The following is a 22,373-nucleotide window of genomic DNA, read 5'->3' on the forward strand; positions in this document are numbered from 1 at the left end:
CTCCTGCAATTCAGCCTGTGTGAGCCGTCGGGTATAGGTGGTGCTCTTACTTTGCGAATTACCAGATGGGTTTGCCATGTTCACTGAGACTCTGGTAGTTTGGTCCAAGATTTACTTGCCCAATATGATGAGGTACCCCATATGTTTGCACTAACCCAGGTCCACCAGAAGTGAGGTATGAGTTTTGGGCCAGCCCAAACTTCGACACCCCTTGACCCATCTTCTTGAATTCACAAACCCGATTTTTTTCTTCAATCTGACCCGCCAACTCCATTGCACCTTCCAGATTAAACGAATTCAACATCCTCAACTCGGTTTTAATTTCCCCCTTAGCCCATTAATGAACTGGCCAACATAAGGGTTTCGAGTATGCCTTCCAACGAGCTGCCAGCTCTATTTACCTCCTCCTATACTCCTCACCGTTCCGTCTTGCACCACTGCGAGCCATTACTCATATAATGACCCCTCGTAAGAAGTTCGAAATTCATACGGTAGCCTTTCCTTACGTACCGGTCGCCGCATTCTTCATCTCCTCCATGAACTTGTTTTGTTCTCTCTCCAATTGCGGCTTGCTTCTCATGGGTTTCCCAAAATCGGTTGATTCGGGCCTCCAACTGGTGGTGGTGTTGGCCATAGCCTCCTCCGACTGCTTCCTCTCCGTTTCCAAGGCTTGAGCCACAACAGCCTGAACCACCCTTCCGATGGTTGCTTCTTGTGAGTCGAACTTCCCATTTATGTCAGCTATTTGTGTTACTAGACCTGTGAGCTTTTCCTCCACCGTGACTGCTCTGATACCAAGTTGCTATAGACTGGAAAATCAGATTCAATGATTGCAATAGAAAACCCAAAAACAGGGGAAAGCTTGGATATTTTGATTAATATTTGAAGATTACGGCTACAAGGGAAAATAAGCTAAAGCTGATTTCTTGAGGAATGCTACAGCTACACTACTTACTAATTTCTCCAAAAATATACCCTTCACTGTTACATTGCTATCCCTTATATACCAAGCCCCTTACCCATATAAGGTACTCTAGTCATTAAGATTTTTGTCATGTAATGCAAAAGTGGCTTTCACCATAGAGAAACCTATTGCCACAATACATAGTGGATCATTAAAACTTTTTGGCATCTTCCTGCTACAAGCTGCTGCTGCTACTGATCAAATCCTTTGGCCTTGTGTTTGTGCCTTCATTCATAAACCCGAATTGGTTGTTGGTGTGGTTCGACCCGATTCATAGCAGATTGGTGGTCATGTGGTAACATTACTTATCACTAATACCACTCAGCCAAATTACTTATTTCTCATAAAATCAAACCCAGCAAAGCAATATACCTATTTACAGGTGGAACTGTAGAACATTTGCACTTGCATCATGTTTCTAGAGCAGATATAAAGGTTGAAGAAAGAGATTTAAATTGATAATACTAGAATCACAGAAAAATAAAGGATAGAATATCAAATTTCAAGTGGCCTGATTATCTCCCAACTAGTTAAACTAAAATATCAATTTTATCTTCAGAATACCCTCTGTACTCTCTACTCTTCCTCATACATTGTATCTCTGATTCTCCTTACCATATAACCAACCGTCCTGCTCAAGATACTACTAACAGAATAACATTGGATTACCTAAATGCTCCTTCTCTTAGGTTGGTTCATTAAAACTTACTGACTGGAGGTAGGCCATCAGCAGCTGAACAGAAAACAATGATAGATATTTGTGTAATGAGCCACAATGCAGGCTACATAAACATGTGTGTACCAGAAATACTAACCACGAATCCTTCTTTATAGCGCTTCTGTACAGACAATCCTTGGTCACATTACATCCATTGGCATTCACAGACAAGTGTGTCAGCTTCTTGCTGCCGGAAAAAGCAAAATACTTTAGGCACCTCACCTAAATGTTAACTAAAGATAAAATGATGTCTAAAATTTATATTCTAGCAGTAACATATGCAGTAAAAAGAGCATGTAAAGCAGAAAGGGTAAATATGTAAAACGCAGTGATAAAAAAAATGCTTAGATAGTAACTGCTTAATGCCAGTTCACTAGAAATGTTTTTTTTAGGGTTACAGCTTAGAAGTTGTAGTTTAGTGGATTGTAGGGCACGTGCCAGTTGATGCTAGGACCACTAAATTCTTCATATTCATTTAGCAAAAGGCGCTCAAGTTTTTAGCTACACCATACATTGGAGCATTAGAGTATCTACAGATCTGAAACATTGATTACATCGGTGCAATTTCAAGGTCAAATTCACTTTAAATTTGATTAATGCATGGATGGTGAAGTATATGTTCGTGCCTGTCCTGGAGATTTGACCATTGTTGATTGGAAATGAATTTTAAAAAGAAACAGTTAATTACAGCATTACTTTTGGAACTTGTATATGTTTGATAGTTGTGTTGATTATTGTCCAACAATTTTTTTTTATCAATGACTAAAGAAGATAAAATTTCTACTTATAATTATCACGAAATAATTCCCCTAGATCAATAACCAATATCAATAAAAAGAGATTACACATTTCAAACAACAGAAAAGCTCATGATTGAAGAACAATTCCACTTTTTAAAGTACTTTTATAATTCTTATTCAACAAATAAATGGTGAAATTCATTTTGAAGTGAAATCAGATTACTACAACAATTTTTGTAATATTTAGTTGCAAACTACCCTTTCTGTCGTTTCAGATAACAAAGCATGTGATGGGTCCAACAACTTCACTTTACTCACATTCAGTCATACACATTAGGGTTTAACAATTACGAATGCATAAGCTTCCTTTTTCCTGGTCAAATCATTAAAATCATGAAGCGCTTCAATTTATTTCTCTCTTATTTTACATACTCCTATTTCCGAAAATTTGATTCCCTTAGCCGTTAAAAACTGGTGATAATTTTTTTTTTAAAAAGAATGAAAGCAGAACAGTATACCTAAGCATGATTCTCATGTGGATTGCATTGCATGTATGATACGTTTTGAAAAATAAATATAAAGAGTTACCGAGAATGGCACTTGGCAAGGTTGATTGTCAACCCAACAACATGTTCAGCTACTTCAGCCTCATCAACACATTGTCTTATATGAACATTGGAGAACTGAGTAGTCAACTTGGCAAACAGCTGTGCAGAAAGCATTCAGTCAATTCAGCAATTTTAACAAGCAATAATAAGCAAAATTTGAAGTATTGGATGAGCCAAACTGAAATTATTTAGAGATTAGAATTTGCCAATATGTCTTGCCTTTTCCACAGGTGGACGTATCCAGTCACTAGCAACCTTTTGTTGTTTATACTTCTGTTGCTCCCTGCAAAGATAACAAACCCCCAGCAAGTTATGGATTTTATTTCTCAATAAAGCCAGGACAGTTGAGAAAACTTGAAAAATGAATACATAGCAGGAAGAAGATGCGGAATATACTTGAATAAGAGAAACTAATCAAGTAACACGACAACATTTACCCAAACATCTTCCCCGAAATGCAAAATAAAGAAAGAGTGAGAATACGAGACTACGAGTATGTGCAAAGCATTACAAGGTTCTCTAGGGTGTATGCTTGTAGGCTCAAATAAATAAGTGGACAACTTTAATGAATACAAGATTATCTCCTATTCTCCTAGACTTTACCTTAATCACACTTTCCTTTTTGTTTGTTTTCCAGCACGTGAAATTTGTATATCATCACAGTGGAGCAGACTTTTAGATAACAATTTACACTTCGCCTTGCTTAATATGCTCAGCATTCAACCTCGACTTAATTCTTCTAACAACATCTTCCCTGTCTTATTCAACCATCATGGTTCCAAATGTTGTATAAAGTATAAAGGTATTTGAATTTGACAAGGGAGAAGGGAATATGAGGACAGGTAAAAGTAGACCTGGTTATTGGGCGGTCAGGTCAGGGTTGGTAGTGATCTGGTCAAAGATCACATTTTATAGGGCAATGCGGGTTGTGGGTCAATAGCGGGTCAATAATGGGGGGGCCAGTAAACTATGAATTAAAGAGAATATAAACCAAAGCCAAAATCATGTATATATGAATACGAAAATACCCATGTAATTTTTTCTTACATTATCTTTCTTTATCTTATAAAATTGGGCAAATATTTTGACCCTGTATTGACCTTACCCAATAAAAGGACTGTCCATTAAGGGCCCTCTAACCTTGGCCTTGACCCTATTATCATTGGGCAACCCTACCCCATAACCAGGTCTAGGTAAAAGAAAACAAGCGTGGGCATTCAGCCTCACTCTGGAGGCCAGCAAATCACATCTGAACAGCATCAAAGGAAGACAGACATTAAGATTGGAGAGGGGGGTCACAACTTACAAGACTCTACCATAGAGAATCCTGGATTACCTAAGGCCTGTGATTAATATATTTTTGCATATTTACTGAAGCCTTAAAAAAAGAAAAAAAAAAAAATCTTCTCATGTGCCACTACACTAACAAAAATAAAACTAACGGAATTTCATGCATAAAATCAAGGAGGCACAAGATCCATCAAATAAGATGAGGGAAATACTTGCAATTGTCTCACCTTTTATTGATAAAAGACATCAACCTATTTGTAAGGCAGCAGATTGTGTAAGATGGATAATGCTTTCGCACAGAAGCAATATGATCCATAAGAGATCCATCATTAGCACATTTACAAAATTCCTCAGCATCACCATATATGAGCAATATATATTGAACATCAATTTTTACCGTAGCATGCTGCAGACAAACAGTTACCAACATTCAATCAGTTTCAAGCTATTCCCCAGGAATTGGATATATAATCTGTCATCAGAACTGATATACAAGTAAAGGACATGATAACCTTCTCTTATTGCTATACAAATCAGCTCACATTTGTTCATTCAAGAACAAAAGAGAGTTAGATAGAATTGGAAGAAAAAGCTACAGATTTCTCATTCAAACATAAGGAACCGTTGGACAAGGACAAAAAAATCTTCAGCTGAACATCAAATGAACTACTCAGAAAAATTTAAACATAATGATTGATAGTAGAGTTTTCGTTAATAATATTCCTGTGCCAAAAACCTGAAGAGGACAAAGCATCCATGTAACGTAAGGTAGCCAAATATACAAGTCACCACAGACTCTAAATAATACAACAGTGCCTCAATGAGACTTCTGTCATTGTAATAAAGAGGATGTCCTCCATGCCTTATCCAAAACGAAAATTTTGAATACTTAGTCATCCACTGCAGAAAAACATACAATAGGTTCCAGCTGTACTGTCTGTACAAACAATGGATCAAAATCCAGTGATTGAAATACTACAGTAATGAAACATGTACCAGAAGACAAGCAAATGTCAAGTATTCCTTTAAACAGCTTAACTGCTTAAGCAATAAAAGATAACAAGAGGGACTATAAGTTTAGTAACAAGACTTGAAGAAGCTTTGAACAGGAAAGACATCCAAGAAACTATATCAAGATCAAAGGTTCATGCTTTACAAATTACAATCTTGAACAAGAGATTGGAAGATAATGAAATCAACAAATATCATCAAGCATCTCTCTCCATTAATCTCTGAATAACTTTTAAATCTGCTATAGACCAACTATTTGAAGATAAAAACTAAGAGAAGAGGATGATATTGCCATCAGATTGTCAAAACATTTGAGTGGCTTGATACATTCCCAAAAAATAATAAACTAAAGCAAAGTAAAGTCTCTATAGTTTACTGATGATTTTCAACCTTGATCTATAGATAGACAACTCAGATTTTCTCTCATCTAACTAACTCTCTAATTCTTCCCCATGATACCCCTAATCGATTTAGAACAGTCCCCATATTGCCACCTTAAGGCCATTTCACCACAGAAACCTCCTTGACAAATAATCTGTAAGAACAATAGACCATTAAGGATGAGACAACAGCTGAGAACACAAAGATTGGAAGAACAGTTAGAAATTGTGACCCCTTTAAGTAAATAAAGGTCTTTAAAGTCACCAGTATACTGTTATAGACCTGGTGTCTACCACCACTGAGCCAACAAGGAACACAGTAGCACACTAGCACTAGAGGACAAAAGCAATTAAGAAAGCACTAAGGAGAGGGGGAGCATGGGACTGATTCCTGATTCTGTATGGCAGCAGTAGAGGACAGGAACAATTAATATTAGGTTAATGTTTTGTAATGTGGCTTTAGTATATAAAGTGTAGTAGTGAAGGCAGTAGGACATTATGTGAATTGTGAGGAAATATGTTAAGAGAATGGTAACCTCAAGTTACTACTCTTACTAGGAGAGTGATAACCTAAAGTTATCAAGAGAATAATAGCCTAAAGCAACCTATCACTTTTGTATCCAAAAATTCTGCCATTATCAATCAAAGACTCAAACTTTAATCTTTAAATTTCTGGTTCAATAGAACTTATAATCTGAAAATCCTAGTCTATTACATATTCATAACATCTAAGAAGTACCCATCATCCCTTTTCAAGTAAATTATCCAGAAAACAGCAGAAATAAGAATCTCCCAAAGACGGTTCTTAACATTACTCATATTCAGAGCCCTAAATCATTCTACAAAAACAATAACGCAAAAAATTAAAGAAGACTAGTGGGATAGTGCATCAAAGATAAACCAGATTTACTCAATCAAAAAAATGAAAAGAAAGGACCTTAAAACATAAGAAGTATAAGGAACAGGTTCATAAGGGAAAAGAGTCAGTCAACTTGCATCTTCAAATTAACTTTCATCAACATAAACTATCAACAAGTTATAGTTCCATTTACCTGAGAAATGTCTTTGGGAGTCTCTATTCTCAAAACAATTGATTTTTCAAAGGATTTGCAAAAATTTCAGACCTGAGATCTTTCTGGCTAAACATGGTTAGCAGTGGTCCTGTATTCAAGAAAAGTATCAGTAAGACTAGTTAAGAAGTTAAATTTTTTTACATAATTCAATGATGAAGTTTAGCAGGTATATACGAGTATACCCTTACCGAGCCTACCTCCAACTGAACCTGACAGAACCTTTGGATCAATCACAGCCACAATGTCTTTCTCACTGAACTTATGTTCTCTCTAACTTCTTCCTCTCTTTTGCCAACTGTTTCTGTTTTGCAGTTTCATCCTTCAATTCCGCTTTACGCGACCTCTCTTGCTGCGTTATGAAAAAACTCAGTAAGCTCTAGTCTTAACATGATCTGTTACATGAAATCAATAAAACATAAGACTGACCTCCTTCATGAGCCTTTTTTCCTCAGATAATTTCTTTCTATTTTCAGCCTGATTAACTTTGTTCTGTTTCTTCTCTGTATTAGCATCACCTCCACTTTCCGGCTTATGAATTGCACCTCCTTTTTTCCAGTCTGACAATTTTTTTTTCACAATCATGATTCTGAGAATACACCAGACTTGCATTAGCACATGATACACGTAAACATTTAGTATTCGGTAGAGCATCAAAATGCGGATATAAAAAATATTATTAAGTCACAATTCATCAGTCACCTAAAGCTAGAGATATGCATCCAACTTCCAAAAGTTTTAAATGTACAACTCAAATCTGAGCTAAAAATTACCTAATGTGCTCTCCAATAGTTTTATCACTTTAGTGCGCCTTGAGCTTATTTATACATTATATTGCCATTATAAAGCATAAAAAATGAGTGTAAATGAACTTAGTGCCTTATGTTTAAAGACTAACACTAGACTCTAGACAACAGTAGAACATAACACCAAACAGCTTTTGGACCTTCATTACTTCAAAAATACGAAAGGATCCTATCAACAACCTATACATCCATTGCAATTGATATTGACAAACTAAACATGTTAAAAAGAATCAAATCATAAGCATGACTTCACTTAACCCTGAAACTAACTGAAGACTTGAGGTCATGCAATCCCACAAATTCAGAATTCCAACTGCCTACCAACTCAACCTAGGATGACATTACTAACACATAAAGCCTCCTAATCCATAGTCAACTTATGACGTCCACACAACCAGATCCCTTCTCACTATCATTGATAGCATGAAAGGTCAATTCCAAATTTGTTCCAAGTAGCAAGCAACTTTAGTTGAAATGGTAAGCAAAGGCATAGATATGAAGGAAGAACTTGGCAAAGTGTTCTTCAAAAAAGCCAACCTCCCCCTTCAAATAAATAATGAGAGTGTAGAAGGCAAAAAGACACAGACCGCATGGAGTGTGCAAGGCTGCAAGCTATATCACATTGTAACAGTAACATCTTGATATTGATTAGGAGGAGCAGAGAACATATTAATAGAAAAACCAAGAGGGCTGTAGAGAGATCAAAAGGCAACAAGAAAGTCATATTAATCTTACTTCACTAGGTTGTATATGATTTCTATGGTCATATGTCTTCGTGGACTTCAAGTTCCCTGAGAAAAGAGATTGTCAACGTTATGCAACATATATACCCTTACCTTGCGAAAATATCTTAAGATAATTCACCAACTTACCAAGATGGCATGTGGATTGAAAATTTGAACAACTATCCAAGGGCTCCACATTGAAAGTAGCAGTAATTCCTTTCCTTCTCCTGACAGTTCTCCTTTGCTACAACTTTAGGTCTCTTTTTCAAGTTCTGTTCCACATCTGTAGCTGCTCTTCCATTTTCCATTGAACTTCTTTTTCCTAGGCCTTTCCCCTCCACATGAACATTGGGTTCCCCTCCCTTGTGAAGACAAACGTTTGAATCCATGTCTAACCAACTATCAAAATCAATCTCACGCTCCAACACAGCGTATTTAGGGCTTCTTACCAGGTCCTTTCCTGAATCAGAACCTGCACATGCTCCTATGTTCTTCACACAAGTCCCCTTTTCCAGGCCTCCATCATCATCAGGTATCGACTCATCACCTGAAATTTGCAAGATCAATACAAGAAATCGCAGTCACATGGAAAACAAGTAAACATATGAATACCACAAAAAAAGCACAGATGCAAAACATATCCGGTGGCCATAATAGTATTAGTATAAAAACAATATGGCTTTGTGACACTTACTAATAATCAAGTACACTTAATTATTAAACTAAAATTTTTAAGAAATCAGGTGGCAGCGATCTTTGGTTGTACCTTGTGTATTTATTCAACATATTCTCGGTCCTCGGGTCGAACTATTAAAGTCTAAGAGAGAACTCTTATGAGTAAGTTAAAATCAATGATTATTAATTTATCATACAAATGATCATCACAAATTTTGACATGATAACACAAAAGAATGGGCATCAAAATATGGTCTTAGAAAAACAAATTTTTCACACGATAACACAAAAGAACGAGTAACGAAAGGGTAAGGAACTCAGGTATTCAGGTTTACAAGGCGCAAGGTGGCCGAAGTGATGCACCTTCTTGGACTGCACTACAAGTTTTGACTGGGGTGAGATATTTCTCGGCAGGACTGTTGTCTATAGAAAGGTTCAACTGAAAGCACACCCATTCCTAATCTATCATGTAAATGAAGAATATTGAGCTATTCATAACCTTAAATGAGCAACAAGGATGCACAAAGGCTTTTACCACAAAAATACCATGTGGGAGCTTCAAGTACAGACCTGTGTTTTGAGGGAAACGGCCAAGTAGCAATAGTATTCAACTACTCCTAAATCACAGTTTAAAGTAGCTAAATTGGACAAAGATCAAGAAAATACTAAGGGTGAAAACATAAGGGATAATCGATAACGATCAAGAGACCAAAACTTAAGTCACTGCAACCCACAATTGCAACATGAACCAAACCCTAAGCCCTAAACAGAACAGAACAAAACTATTAAATCCAAGGTAACTTTATCAGCACTTACAAAACAATGTTCTTCATTTCTTAACATAATCTATAATTAGGAACATTAAACTAGCTTTGATTCAAACAACCCCACTACAGAAGAATGCAAACTAATAAAAAAAAACCTAGCCTCATTTTAAGCACAATTTTGGTTTTAAAAACTAATCAACAAAAAAAAAATAATCAAGCAGAATGTCTCAAAATCATTTTTAATGACAACCAATTATAGTATAATCGCATAAATTGCAAAAGGGCATCCCTAAAAATGGAAAAGGGCAATCAATTAAGCATTAATCCACTAAACCCATTATAGTCGAGAAGCAAAATAACAAAACAAAAGTAAAATTCAAAGACACAAAAAAAACAAAACCCCTAAATTAAAGGAAAACAATAAAATTAAACAAAATTGTGACCTGATGAAGAATTAGCGAGAAGAGGAGGATGAGCGAGTTTGGAAAGTGGGGTTACGGGAACAAACGGAGATGATGATTTCTGGAATTTGGTCGTCGTCGGAGTTGGGCTGTCTTCGACAAGATCGACGAAATTAGGGGGGTTAGTGGTTGTGTTGAGTGGTTTGGAAACTGGAGTTTTGGCGTTGCCATCGTCGTCATCGTCGGAGTCAATGAGTTCGATTACTGGTGCAGGTGCCATCTTTGATCTTTGATCATACTCCGTAATACACGGTACATTTAGCTCTGAAAATTTACAATGTTTTATTCATTTGTTGAATTTCTTACTTCTTAAGGAGTACCTCAAAAGTCTAAGACTTGAATCTTTCACTGTTACTCCCACCTGCTATGCCCATGAAATGATAAAATACAACTATACAAGTGTTAAAACGTTCATTGATTCGAGGGGGTATGCATTACCAAAATTTACGAATAACAGCAAAATTCAATAACCCTTCTCAATTAAGGGCAAACTGAAACATATACACTTTCAATTTATTTATTTTATTCTTTATTGCATCCTTTAAAAAAAACATTGACAAAAATAAAGGTACTCCTCCGTATTTGTTATTTTGAATTTTGAATTTTGAATTTGACAAATAATGTCCACGTTATTTGCTTAGTGCAAAGGAGCATAATCAATTGTGATATATGTACTCTATCAATATTTGCAACTTTCATTTCGGTTTGCTTTGCAAATGAAAAATAAGAAAATAAACATGCTGCAACAAAAAAATCATAAATGCAATGTTTTATATGAAGTTAGTTTTTTCATTATCGTTTTTTTAATTGATTACTTTGACGAGTGAGGAACCAAAGATGCTTACACGATAATCACATCGAGTAAAAAGCATAATATATTACTACATACATGATCACACACCAACTGAACCGTAACTAATAATATCAGAGATGATGGATCATGGATGATTGACCTTACCCACATGGAATGGGGCTTTGGAGAAAACAAGGCTCATACAGTATTAAGAAACGGGGGAGTATACAGAATTCAAGAGATTCAAATTATCAAATCCTAGTGTCAGATTACTTTGAGCATGCTATGAGCTTATGACTCGAGACATCTCCAATAAATCATAGACATACATAAACTGGTAAAGCAGAGAAAATTGCCCCAAATTGGATTCTACCACTAGAAACTCAACCATATGAAATTCTATTAAACACGAACAAAGACATCCGTCAAATCCACTTCATACGAAGTATTCAACTATACAAGGGAATGCTAGAAGGGCATCCTACATTAATACACAAAACTTCCAAGGCAGGTGAGCAGTTTGCAAATTTAATATTTTTGACCAAATGCATATCAGCTGGTCCTCACTTTCCCCTGCAAAGATAAACAAAACAAAGCACTATTATTACAAAAAGGGGACGATAAAAAGATATGAAGTATAACAGAAAACTCAGAGAAGCACAAATGACAAGGAGATGGTCAAAAAAAAATATTGAACTTACGTATTCATCATCAGAGTGATATTGTCTCCTTTCAGAAGGATCCTCCCTAAAAAAAGGCAACAATGACAAGTAAGTTGTTGGACTCAAGATCAAGGAGTGACAGATACAGAAATCATAGGATACACAGAAAATTTTACCAAGTGATTTTCTGGTCTTCTTTTTGACGTTAACCTCTTCTGCATCGTCTAAAAACCAAATTCATGTACTCATCAAATCCCTGAAGAAGAGATCATGGATCAGTATATATCAGTACACAAGAGAGCTGACAAAGAATCAGAGATGGATATCAGCAGCAAATATTGAAAAGTGCAATACAAAAACTTTTGAGGTGAAAAAATATTTCTGCTCAGAGTAGTTAAGAGGATCAGCACAAGTAAACCACAACCCAAAGGCTTAGAGTAAATATACTGAATACCAAGGCCAGCAACTATCTCAGTGATCTCACATTCTCACCCCCTCCAAAATAAACCAAGGGAAGCATAATGAGTTGGTTTACCTTTAACCTTCTGATATAGTAGGCAACTAGGCATATTCCAACAAATTCTTAAAAAGGCAACTTGACTAGGGATGCAGGTTTAAATTGATAGAAAGGATACTGACTAAATATCAGTGGTTTTTACAAAAAATTAGCAACAGTTTACAAGTTGCTCAGCTATTAACTTGACAGGTCTTAAAGACGAAAAATCATTTTAAAGGGCACACAGAATTAATTATGTGACAAATTACCTTAAGAATCCATGGGAATGTTAAAATAGCAGAAAGGTACACTGAATATTAAATCGAACCCATGGGGAATATTGATGAAAAGGGCGAGAATCCACAGATGCCTGAGTGCGTATATCATTGGGAAACACACTATCATTTTCAAGGCGAGTTTTAACAAGTATAATGAAATATATTACAGATAGACACCCCAGTACAAAAAGAGGGCTAAGGCCAAAAGCATCCTGCAAAACTAAACTCTACTCCTTATTCCTAATATACAATAGCAGAGAGAGAGGGGGGGGGGGGGAGGATCCTCAATATTCCAGTGCTCCCTTTCATTTCCAAAAGCACCACCATCGATTGCCAACCGAAAGAAGCCTCAAACAGCACAATAATTTAACCATCCTCCATATATTTCCAATATTATTTATACATATACACACTGCCTCATTTCCCAACTGAGAGCTGTGGTTAGAAACTTCTCTTTAATGATAATGATACTGTGTATTTGATACTAGTCACAACCAAAGGAATTTAAGATTTAACATAAATATACCAGACCTCCTATAAATATACCAGACCTCCTAAATCCTCTTTGCTTTTATAAATGAACGAACCACTGTTGTTATCTACTTATCTCTGACGATGACAATACCTTAAGCTCACCAAAAGTTCAACAATGAACCAAAGTGCTCCCTACTTGGAGAAAACACCCAAGATAGCTCAAAATATAAGCCTACACAATGAAAATTGATATCTTTATCGGGCCTATCTTAAACCATATCTCCCAAAAGTTTCCAACATAAATTTATTTGGCTTCACAAAATAGCGGATCATGACATGCAACAAATACATGAATCTTACTGTTACTTCATCAAAATTGGTCCTAGTACTACCTAAGTATGTCCCTCATTTTCACTGCATGAGTTTCAATCCATTAGTCAAAAGCCCTTTGATATTATATCAGGCAACCAAAAAGAGCTATATTAGGTAAGCATCCATATGTTATATTTCACAAGAAGGTAAAACAGTAAAAAAAATTAATAATAAACAAAATAATATTTATAAAAAAATAAAGTTAAAGTTATAGATAGCACATCTACTATACACACTAATACACTATAACGACTTATACTTCGAGACAATACAAGTTTCTAACGTTGATAAACAAGAATTGTTTAGGGCAATTTTGTAAATAAAATGCATAGATATTGACGCTTTTAAAATTAAAAATTATTCTTTGTACTTTGTACAGCTAGCCACTAACTCTTGAATTTGACGGTGTGAGAGGAGCTTTAATGGAGCTAAGCAAAAGCTCATAAATAACTTCAGTGGCCACTACTTCACGTCTCATGACTTCACGAACATATTCATTGGAGAAGGGAAACCTCAACTACCCTTAAGGGTTAACCATACCCTTTATTTCTCCCTTTAATCTTAGGGTTTTCGTTTAATTTCGACAGCAAAGCAGCCGAAAATGGTGGTTGCCGACTGTGAGTGATGAAGGAGATGAAGATGATAGAAGGATCGGAGGAAGTAGATGAAGAAGATGAAGGTACAATGGGTGAAGGAAGGAGGAAGAAGATGATGACAATGGATGAGAAGTTAACGGTGTTACCTATGATTCTATGAATTACAAAACTAGCCTTCATTATATGCCAGAATTTACAAAGATACTCCTTGATAAACACCAAATGTTTATCATTGTGAATAACTATAATTTCCCTCTTATACTACATATATTGTTAGGGAGCCACTAAATGTACAGTGATGAAACTATCGAAGAGGAAACCAATTGCTTTGTCACCTAAATTAGTAGGTTGAGGTTTTGTTCCATCCACTTTACACATGACTATATATTCCCAGAACTACCTGTTTATCAATCTCCTGCCTCCATTAGCTGCAAAACTCTAATGTATCTACAAAACCATGGGTTAAATGTCTTCCTCAATCTCCCCAACCCTGTTCCACACCCACCTTAGCCTTACACTTTCCCACAACCCCACTGAGCCATTCTTTACCCGTCTATGAAACTACTAATCACCATCCTTTTTGGCTCGCCGCCATAGCCATCACAAAAGGCCCATAAGCAGAGGTTGGATCATTGAACTACCCTGCTTATGTTTTAACCACAAATAGCGCATTGGCAGTGAAGACACAACACTAATAGAAAAAAAGTGAAACCAAAACAAAACAGCACACCAACAAGAATATCGAAGCATAAGGAAATAGAGGCGACGACGAGCCCTAAGAGTCTAAGACCATCAACAACAAAAACCCTAAAGTTTTGTAACTAAATTACTCAGGACAAACGCTTACAATGATACGGCCTTCAATCCTAGCATCCTTCTGCTCAAACAGCCAAATCTGGATACGAGCTTTCTGCATCCAAAACAAACAATTAACTCAAATACTTGTATAAAGCAATTAACAAAAGATAAAAATATGATATAAAAAAAATGGTATATAACAATGAAATTGGGACTTACGCTTTGAAGAAACCTGAAAATCAGGTTCTGAAAGATTCGAAAGTTGGCGAAAAAAATAGCGAATCATGGGGGAAAAAAAGGAGAAACAATTAGATGATTTATTAGACTAGAAAAATACGGAGTAAGAAGAAAATGTATGAAAATGGAAGTGAACTTACGATAGGCTGGGTCATAATCCTCTGAACTTTGGTGCTCGCCATTGTTGCTGCTTAGAAATTGAAATTTGCTGCAGATTTGCGAAAATTGATTTTGCTGCTAAAACCCTAATTAGCGAATTTGAGAAAGAAGACGACGAAGAAGAAAACCCTGCTATAGAGTGGTGAGTTGAGTTGATATAATCATATAATTTAAACCTCTGAATCTCGAATATTGTTAAGGCCCTGAATTGGTGTCAATATTCGACCCGATACGGAACCCAATATGAAACAGACCCGAACCCGTTTGTATCTAAACTAATAAATCCGATTACCAAACTGACTCAAAAACCATCTTTCGTTGATCAAGTGACAGAGTTGTGCAAGTAATATTTTGGGATAATATAGGGTAAAGCCGAGTAATAAAACTTATGAATAGTTCAAAATTATGCCATTTACAGTAACCAAAACGTTTGAAATAATGAGAGCTTGTAATATAGTAAGGATGAATTGGTTGTGAATTGATGTTCTTCGATTTAAAACTAATTATTTTCGACGTATATCTTTCGCACTTTATCGTATATTCATATACGGATATGACCCAAATAAACAAACAATAAATAGATAGGTAAAGTTCTCATCACTAAACTCGTTTAATCAATTGAAAACTGAGCACTTCAAGTTTTGAACACGCATAACACAAACTTAATTGGATATAATCTATGCTAATCCAAAATATAGGTGGCCACAAGGCTTGTTGTAGATGCCATGAGCTGACTTTAGACCTTATTTTGAGCTAAAAATGATGAACCAAATCAATATGAAACTCCAAATGACCTAAACATGAGTAATTGAGACTAAAATCGAGCTCAACAAATTAGAAAGTTTACCTTTTACCCAACCCGAAAGTAAAATAGACTATAATTGTTCAAGCCAACCTCAATTGACATCAATCAAACCAAAATTCAATTTGATATAGAAAATGGCACAGATTGGGTCGTGATTTATAAACACAAATATGAGCAACATATTTACAAGGAGTAGTAATTTTGACAATTTAAAGAGAAGATACCCTTAGTCCCTTATTGGTCATTTCATTGTCAAACTCGTCATGATAGGGCTTTGATGTGACTCATAATGTATATAAGAAATGTATCGTAGCTGTGAATATAACCACAAATAATCAGCCATTAAATAACTTCATATATGATGTATCATTTACTATTAACGATTTAAATATACTCGTAATTTGTCACAACAAACCCAATAAAACATTTTATCGTGTCAACCGATTGATCAAATTTAACAAGTACTTCGTATGCCTTATTATCTTTTTGAAAACGACATGATTATTTTCATGAAAAGGACAATGTCAAATATCATCCTTGTATCATAGACTCATAGCCATGCAATTAGGAAACACAGTATAAGTGTTCAACTATCACCCAACAAAATCGCAATTTGCAAGATTGAAGAAATGTGCACAAACGACCCATGTGAATTTATGAAGAGACAATTTAAGGTCCTTACCTTAGATGTGATATTTTAATGTCGGTTGTTCTACTTAATTAGCTATAATTATGGATCATATAAGATAAAAAAATCAACATGAATTTTAATATAATCCAATGCCACGTCTAATATTTTGCATGAAGGTTTGCCTAAAATTGGAGATTAATTGAAAAGAGTCCACAAATTGTGACTGATTTAGGCCTTAATCTCGTGGTAATGTTAAGCTTATTGTCCTGCTGTTATTATAGAGGTTGTAAGGTTTGCTTCCTGGGACACAACAATACTCGACAACCCCCTTAATTTCTGAGGCCCACTCTCGTAAGAATTCAATCTTTGACAAATTATTATTAGGAACATATTGTCTTAGAGACTCATAACTATTTTAATCATGCATGTGGGGAATAAATGTACGGGTTCAATGGAGAATACTAAAAGTGTTTGAATCAACTAGTAAGAGAGTTGTAATTTAAGTTAGAGCTTTTGAGTTTAAATTTTGATAATGTAACAGTAGTTAGTAGTATAGCATTTGTAAGGAGAGTTTTTTTAATTGGGACTTGACTTGATTTGAATCTAAATTAGTTAAAGTCTAGCAGATGATACGTTTTCGTCATCATATATATCACTAAGCTTATGTTGGAGAAGAGAGTCTGCCCTAATACAAAATCTCATTATAATTTTATCCTATAACTCATTGTTTATTTCGTGGTAATAAGTAGAATAGTCCATCAAACTTATACTTGTATATATATGTAAGTCATCCTTATTTTAATATAATTTTTTTAAATGTAAGACAATCAATCCCAACTCACACTCAGTTCTCAATAATAGTAAATTAGCAACAATATTTGGTATAAAAAGTTGTAATACATACATATATATACATACATATATATATACATACATACATACATATATATACATACATACATATATATATATATACATACATATATATACATACATACATATATATATATATACATACATACATATATATATATATATATATATATATATATGAGTATTAAGTTTATTTTCATCACTTCCTTAGTTCTCCTTGCAAATAGTAGCCAATTAGCCATGACCTGTTTTTAAGAGATCCAGTCTCCATTGTTAATTAATTTCATCGTCCCTATTTGTTCTTCATCATCTCTATTTATTCTCCCTAATATTTTTCAGTACGAGGTTTTCCCCTAATATTTATTTAGTATGAGGATTAGCTGTCTACTGAGATAATATGAGAATATTTGTCGTGCCTTTCTCATTGATTAATCATCAATATATATACAAGCGTATTCTAGGGTAATGACTAAGGATACATAAGTAATTTACAAACTAACATACACAAGATTATTTACATAATCTAACACACCCCCGCAGTCGAAACAGGAGGACTACAAACGCTAAGACTGTCCCTGAAATCATTAAATAAAAATTTCGGCAGACCTTTAGTGAAAATGTTTGCAATCTGGTACCGGGACGGAACATGTAGTACACAGACCTCACCGCGCTGTACCTTCTCACGAACAAAGTGAATATCCAATTCAATGTGTTTTGTGCGTTGATGTTGAACATGATTGCCTGAGAGATAGATACACTCACGTTGTCACAATATACCAATGTAGCTTTAGAGACCGGACAATGTAGCTCTAGTAATAAATTCCGAATCCAACATGACTCAGAGACAACATTAGCAACCCCTTTGTATTCTTCTTTTTCACTAGACTTCGACAAAGTAGGTTGTCATTTTGAGGACCAAGAGATCAAATCATCACCAAGAAAATACGATAACCGGATGTGGAACGACGAGTGTCAGGGCAGCCGGCCTAGTCGGCATCCGTGTAAGACAAGATAGAGGTGATAGATGATTTATACAAGCGTAATCCAAAATCGGTCATACCTTGAATATAACGCAGAATGTGTTTCATAGCATCCATATGAGCAACTCTGGGAGAATGCATAAATAAGCACACCTGTTGAACCGCATATGAAATCTCAGGTCGAGTGAAAGTGAGGTATTGTAGAGCACCACACAATCGACGATACATGGTCGGATCCGCATATAGATCACCAGAGTCTGTGCGCATTTCCCCTTTAGAATTAACTGGAGTGGGAGAAGAATTGCAGTTAGCTATGCCTGCAGACTCTAGGATTTCCTTCGCATACTTAATCATCAATATATATACAAGCGTATTCTAGGGCTAATGACTAAGAATACATAAGTAATTTACAAACTAATGTACACAAGATTATTTACATAATCTAACATCTACACGTCTCATTTTCTCCACTTTTCATTCATAAAAACCAAGCTATACAATATCGTACTTCAAATCCAGTGGATTGGATGCTATAAGGACTAGGACACACATACATAAAGCGACACTGTATTAAATATGTGGTACATATTTACATGCACTTGTATTCATGATTACCTGCGCTATGGTCCTTATGTATATGATACTAATGATTTAGCTAGTATTCGTAAAATTTTTGTAGGGTAATAATATCGAATCCTTGAAATCAAATCCCGTTTTGATGTTTGAGACACAGGAATATGTTTTATACTTTATCACGCTCCCTCTCATGAAACTCTTTTGGGCTTGAAATGTGGATGCAACATGAGCCCTCCGCATTCCCTAGTGCAAAATATTACAATTTGAAAGGAAGGTGGATGAGATTTGAACCCATGACCTTTGTGTCACGCTAGCTCGATACCATGTTAAAAGACCAATTCAATCAAAAACTTAAGCTTATGGTTTAAACACATGAATATGTTTTTATACTCTATCATAGACATTTGCATATACTCCATTTCTAAATGATAGTCTTAAAAATGTTAATTAATTTCAAACATGTAACTGATCGGAAATTGTGGAAAAACTGAAGATTGTATTAATGGTAATTTTAATTGATATGGATTCAAAAATGCATGTGATAATTACGATGACATTCATACGTTTAGAAAAAAAAAAAGTGTCGGTTTGCCTTGTATAATTGTATATTATGATTCTAATTTAGAAAGGTGACATGTTTGTATTGTGTTTGCCGTGATAATTACGTTCGTGGCGGTGTCTTGACTCCCAACTTGTTGCATAAACATACAAATATACAAATTTGAAAAAGACCCTGTTATATATGTCGTGCCAGAAAGCTCCTTCTATTCAATATTCATCAACGTTATGTTTTATGACTTTTTTCAATTGTTGCTTATTAATTTATTAATGTAGATTGTAATTAATCTATATAAATATCTATGCATTTAGGTAAGTCTGTTGTAGGATTTCATTAATTTACTTATCTAAATTTTTTAATCAGATGGGAAAATACATAAATAACTCATAACTCAAATTTAATTAGATTATAAATAAAATTAAAAATGCATTTGTTTTTTTTTCACCTTTTTGTTAGGTCTTTAATTTGAAGTTTCTTTTGTGTATAACTACAGGTTTATTTCAATTCATGCATAGCCGCTCTATAGTTTTCAATTAACAATTTATAGCTTCAAGTTTCTATCCACAATAACACGATTTACATTTTTTTTAAAAAAAAATTATTTATGATCATCCTATTTAGTTGTAAGAACATCTACAACAAAAGAGATTAATTAACGTGTCCCTAGCTTTTGGGTAATTTAAGGAATGAACGAAGAGAAGCTAGAAAGAGTCATTTAGAAATGTAAATATTGTACGTAGAAGAAATAAAGTGAAAATTGAAAGATCAATAGCGAATGTACCTTAAACGATAAGTAGCAAGGTATAAAAAAAACGTATGTTTTTTTGCTGTTTTTTATACTTATTGTTCAACCACGAGGCCAATGTAAGAAAATGCTAATTATTGTATTTGATGATTTTTGAATTGAATTACGTATATATAAGATAAAACACAATCATACGGGATCTTGTTAATTTAATTTCAATGTAAAAATTATTAGAACACTAACTGTCCATGATAAACTTCAGTAGTATGTAATTAACTAAAGATATTACTACATGCTCATGAGATACCTTGAAAAGCCTTCCGGAGTACATCCGTTTTTTTATACTTATTTTATTAAATTAAAATTTGCATTTTGCATTAAATTTTTATTGGCAAATTAAGATGAAAATACAAAATCCTATGATATTTGTCATATACGTGCCTCAACCATTAAAAATGTCAAGATCAATCAGAAAAACTGTTGATGGATGTTATATTTAGACGTAAAGTGTTGGGTTATACTACTAACAAAGACGATATATATGATTGTACGGAAATAGTTGCACCACATGATAACCCCAGCTACCCAACTAGACTTCAATTCCTCCCTCGCTCTATATAAACTATCTAGCACAACTTAAGCTAATTAATTAAGTTAAGCTAAGTAAGCAACATCGTACTTAACAACTCAACCCTAAGCTAATCAACCATACCAATTATCCAATATCAAGCTAGAGCAAACTTCTACGATGGCCGTGCCAACATGCAAGCTTTTCGTTCTCGTCGTGCTCATCTTCCTTTGCCTCATTTTAGCTCCTCGTACAGGTACATATGTAACCTTATTGTTGTTCAACTTCATTGAATTGATTGAATCATCTTATTATTTAATTTGTATCTTAGTTTGATACATTATACAAGTAGTTACTTATACTTATTGTTTTTGTTGTTTGGTTATTTAATTTGTGTATAGATGCAAGTAGGAACGTGCCAATAAAAAATGAAGGAACAACTCCAATGAACAAGAACATTAACAAGCATGATGTTCCAAGTACGACATTTGCTAACGTTGATGATAACGTAGAAGGATATAATGAAGGTGATCTAACGATGATGGATTACACCCCGTCAAAAGGAAGTCTCCAATTCACTATTGATATACACATATAAATTAAAGATCTACTACAAATTACAAGCGGGTTTAATACATGGAAATTGATAATTATTAGTCGCTTGTTTAGTAAAAATTATGAAGCATGCATTGATGATCATCATTATCACCTAGTAGGTCGAGTGCTCTATTATATATATATATATATATATATATATATATACATACTCGTGCGTGTTGGTCGTATGTATGTTGTATGTTCCTCTATTAGTTGAAAGGGTATAAAAAGGTATGTACGGGATATATGTGGAACTCGTACGAGTGCTTTACGTATACATATAAGTGTAAGGAAAAGTTACGTTAGACTACCCTACTCACGAGCTGAGAGTGATGCCTAAGGAGTTGAACGTAGCATGGAAAATGGAATTATGTATTACGCCTGTATTTTAAAATAAAGAAGTAAATCTTATTTAGCAATCGACTTTTGAAGGTCTATTTTGGTTGATTTTCTTGATGGATTGGTTCATGCGGTAGTAACTTGTATTGGATGCCTAGGTTGAGATTGTTCACCGTTTGATTATCGGTCTTAGAATATATATTTGCCAAAGGGAGGCAAATAGCAATTTGTTATCTGAGAACGAATCTGAACAACTCTCCTTCATCCAGAAACACGCACAAAGGTAACCCGAAACTGATCATGCTACAAACCACAAGAAGAGGCCGGGCAGACCAAAGGGTGAGCACAAAAGGTGCCAATGCGTAAGTCCAGAACATGATTACTGAGCCTTCAGTCTAAGCAGTTCCAAACATCTTTCATATCTTAGCTTGCTTATATTCATTCATTGCGGGTGCAGTGGCATTGCATAAATGCAATGCATGTTGGACCAGTAAAACAAATAACAGTAAATCCATTTGGATGATGCCAAAATTAACTCGTTAAGTTTAGATAATTTCAGATAGGTTAAAATAAGTTCACTATGATGAACAATGAAAAAGACGTTCAATTGCTGCTAGGGG

General features: G+C 34.9%; 3 protein-coding genes and 2 long non-coding RNA genes across 6 annotated transcripts; 1 reads left to right on the forward strand and 4 right to left on the reverse strand.

Moving 5' to 3' along the window:
- Positions 1-433: 433 nt before the first annotated feature.
- Positions 434-6,810, reverse strand: LOC110726011 (crossover junction endonuclease EME1B-like). The gene is made up of 6 exons (XM_021905485.1): positions 6,764-6,810; positions 4,548-4,726; positions 3,250-3,313; positions 3,011-3,129; positions 1,780-1,869; positions 434-1,697 (listed from the first exon to the last, which is right to left on the reverse strand). Exons 2-6 carry the CDS (start codon positions 4,634-4,636, stop codon positions 1,691-1,693), a joined length of 369 nt encoding a protein of 122 aa, XP_021761177.1. The 5' UTR covers positions 4,637-4,726; positions 6,764-6,810; the 3' UTR covers positions 434-1,690.
- An 8-nt stretch (positions 6,811-6,818) lies between these two features.
- On the reverse strand, positions 6,819-10,694 carry LOC110726012. 2 transcript variants are annotated; one of them, XR_002512286.1, is made up of 6 exons: positions 10,198-10,694; positions 8,460-8,859; positions 8,323-8,378; positions 7,211-7,370; positions 6,973-7,133; positions 6,819-6,872 (listed from the first exon to the last, which is right to left on the reverse strand). It is a non-coding gene; the product is annotated as an uncharacterized LOC110726012 (long non-coding RNA). The 2 variants fall into 2 exon arrangements; XR_002512285.1 differs by having other exon boundaries at positions 6,982-7,133; positions 10,198-10,692.
- A 538-nt stretch (positions 10,695-11,232) lies between these two features.
- LOC110726014 (small nuclear ribonucleoprotein E-like) lies at positions 11,233-15,246 on the reverse strand. Its single transcript, XM_021905486.1, is given in 7 exon segments — positions 11,233-11,581; positions 11,710-11,755; positions 11,847-11,898; positions 11,900-11,926; positions 14,734-14,796; positions 14,904-14,930; positions 15,062-15,246. Coding segments are annotated over 7 exon segments (267 nt in total). The 5' UTR covers positions 15,104-15,246; the 3' UTR covers positions 11,233-11,571.
- Positions 15,247-17,952: 2,706 nt separating this feature from the next.
- On the reverse strand, positions 17,953-18,723 carry LOC110726010 (uncharacterized mitochondrial protein AtMg00810-like). The gene is made up of 3 exons (XM_021905484.1): positions 18,450-18,723; positions 18,051-18,130; positions 17,953-17,964 (listed from the first exon to the last, which is right to left on the reverse strand). Exons 1-3 carry the CDS (start codon positions 18,721-18,723, stop codon positions 17,953-17,955), a joined length of 366 nt encoding a protein of 121 aa, XP_021761176.1.
- Positions 18,724-20,836: 2,113 nt separating this feature from the next.
- Positions 20,837-21,861, forward strand: LOC110726009. The gene is made up of 2 exons (XR_002512284.1): positions 20,837-21,073; positions 21,219-21,861. It is a non-coding gene; the product is annotated as an uncharacterized LOC110726009 (long non-coding RNA).
- Positions 21,862-22,373: the final 512 nt, after the last annotated feature.

This window comes from Chenopodium quinoa, unplaced genomic scaffold (assembly GCF_001683475.1).
Source record: "Chenopodium quinoa cultivar QQ74 unplaced genomic scaffold, ASM168347v1, whole genome shotgun sequence".
Lineage (NCBI taxonomy): Eukaryota > Viridiplantae > Streptophyta > Magnoliopsida > Caryophyllales > Amaranthaceae > Chenopodium > Chenopodium quinoa.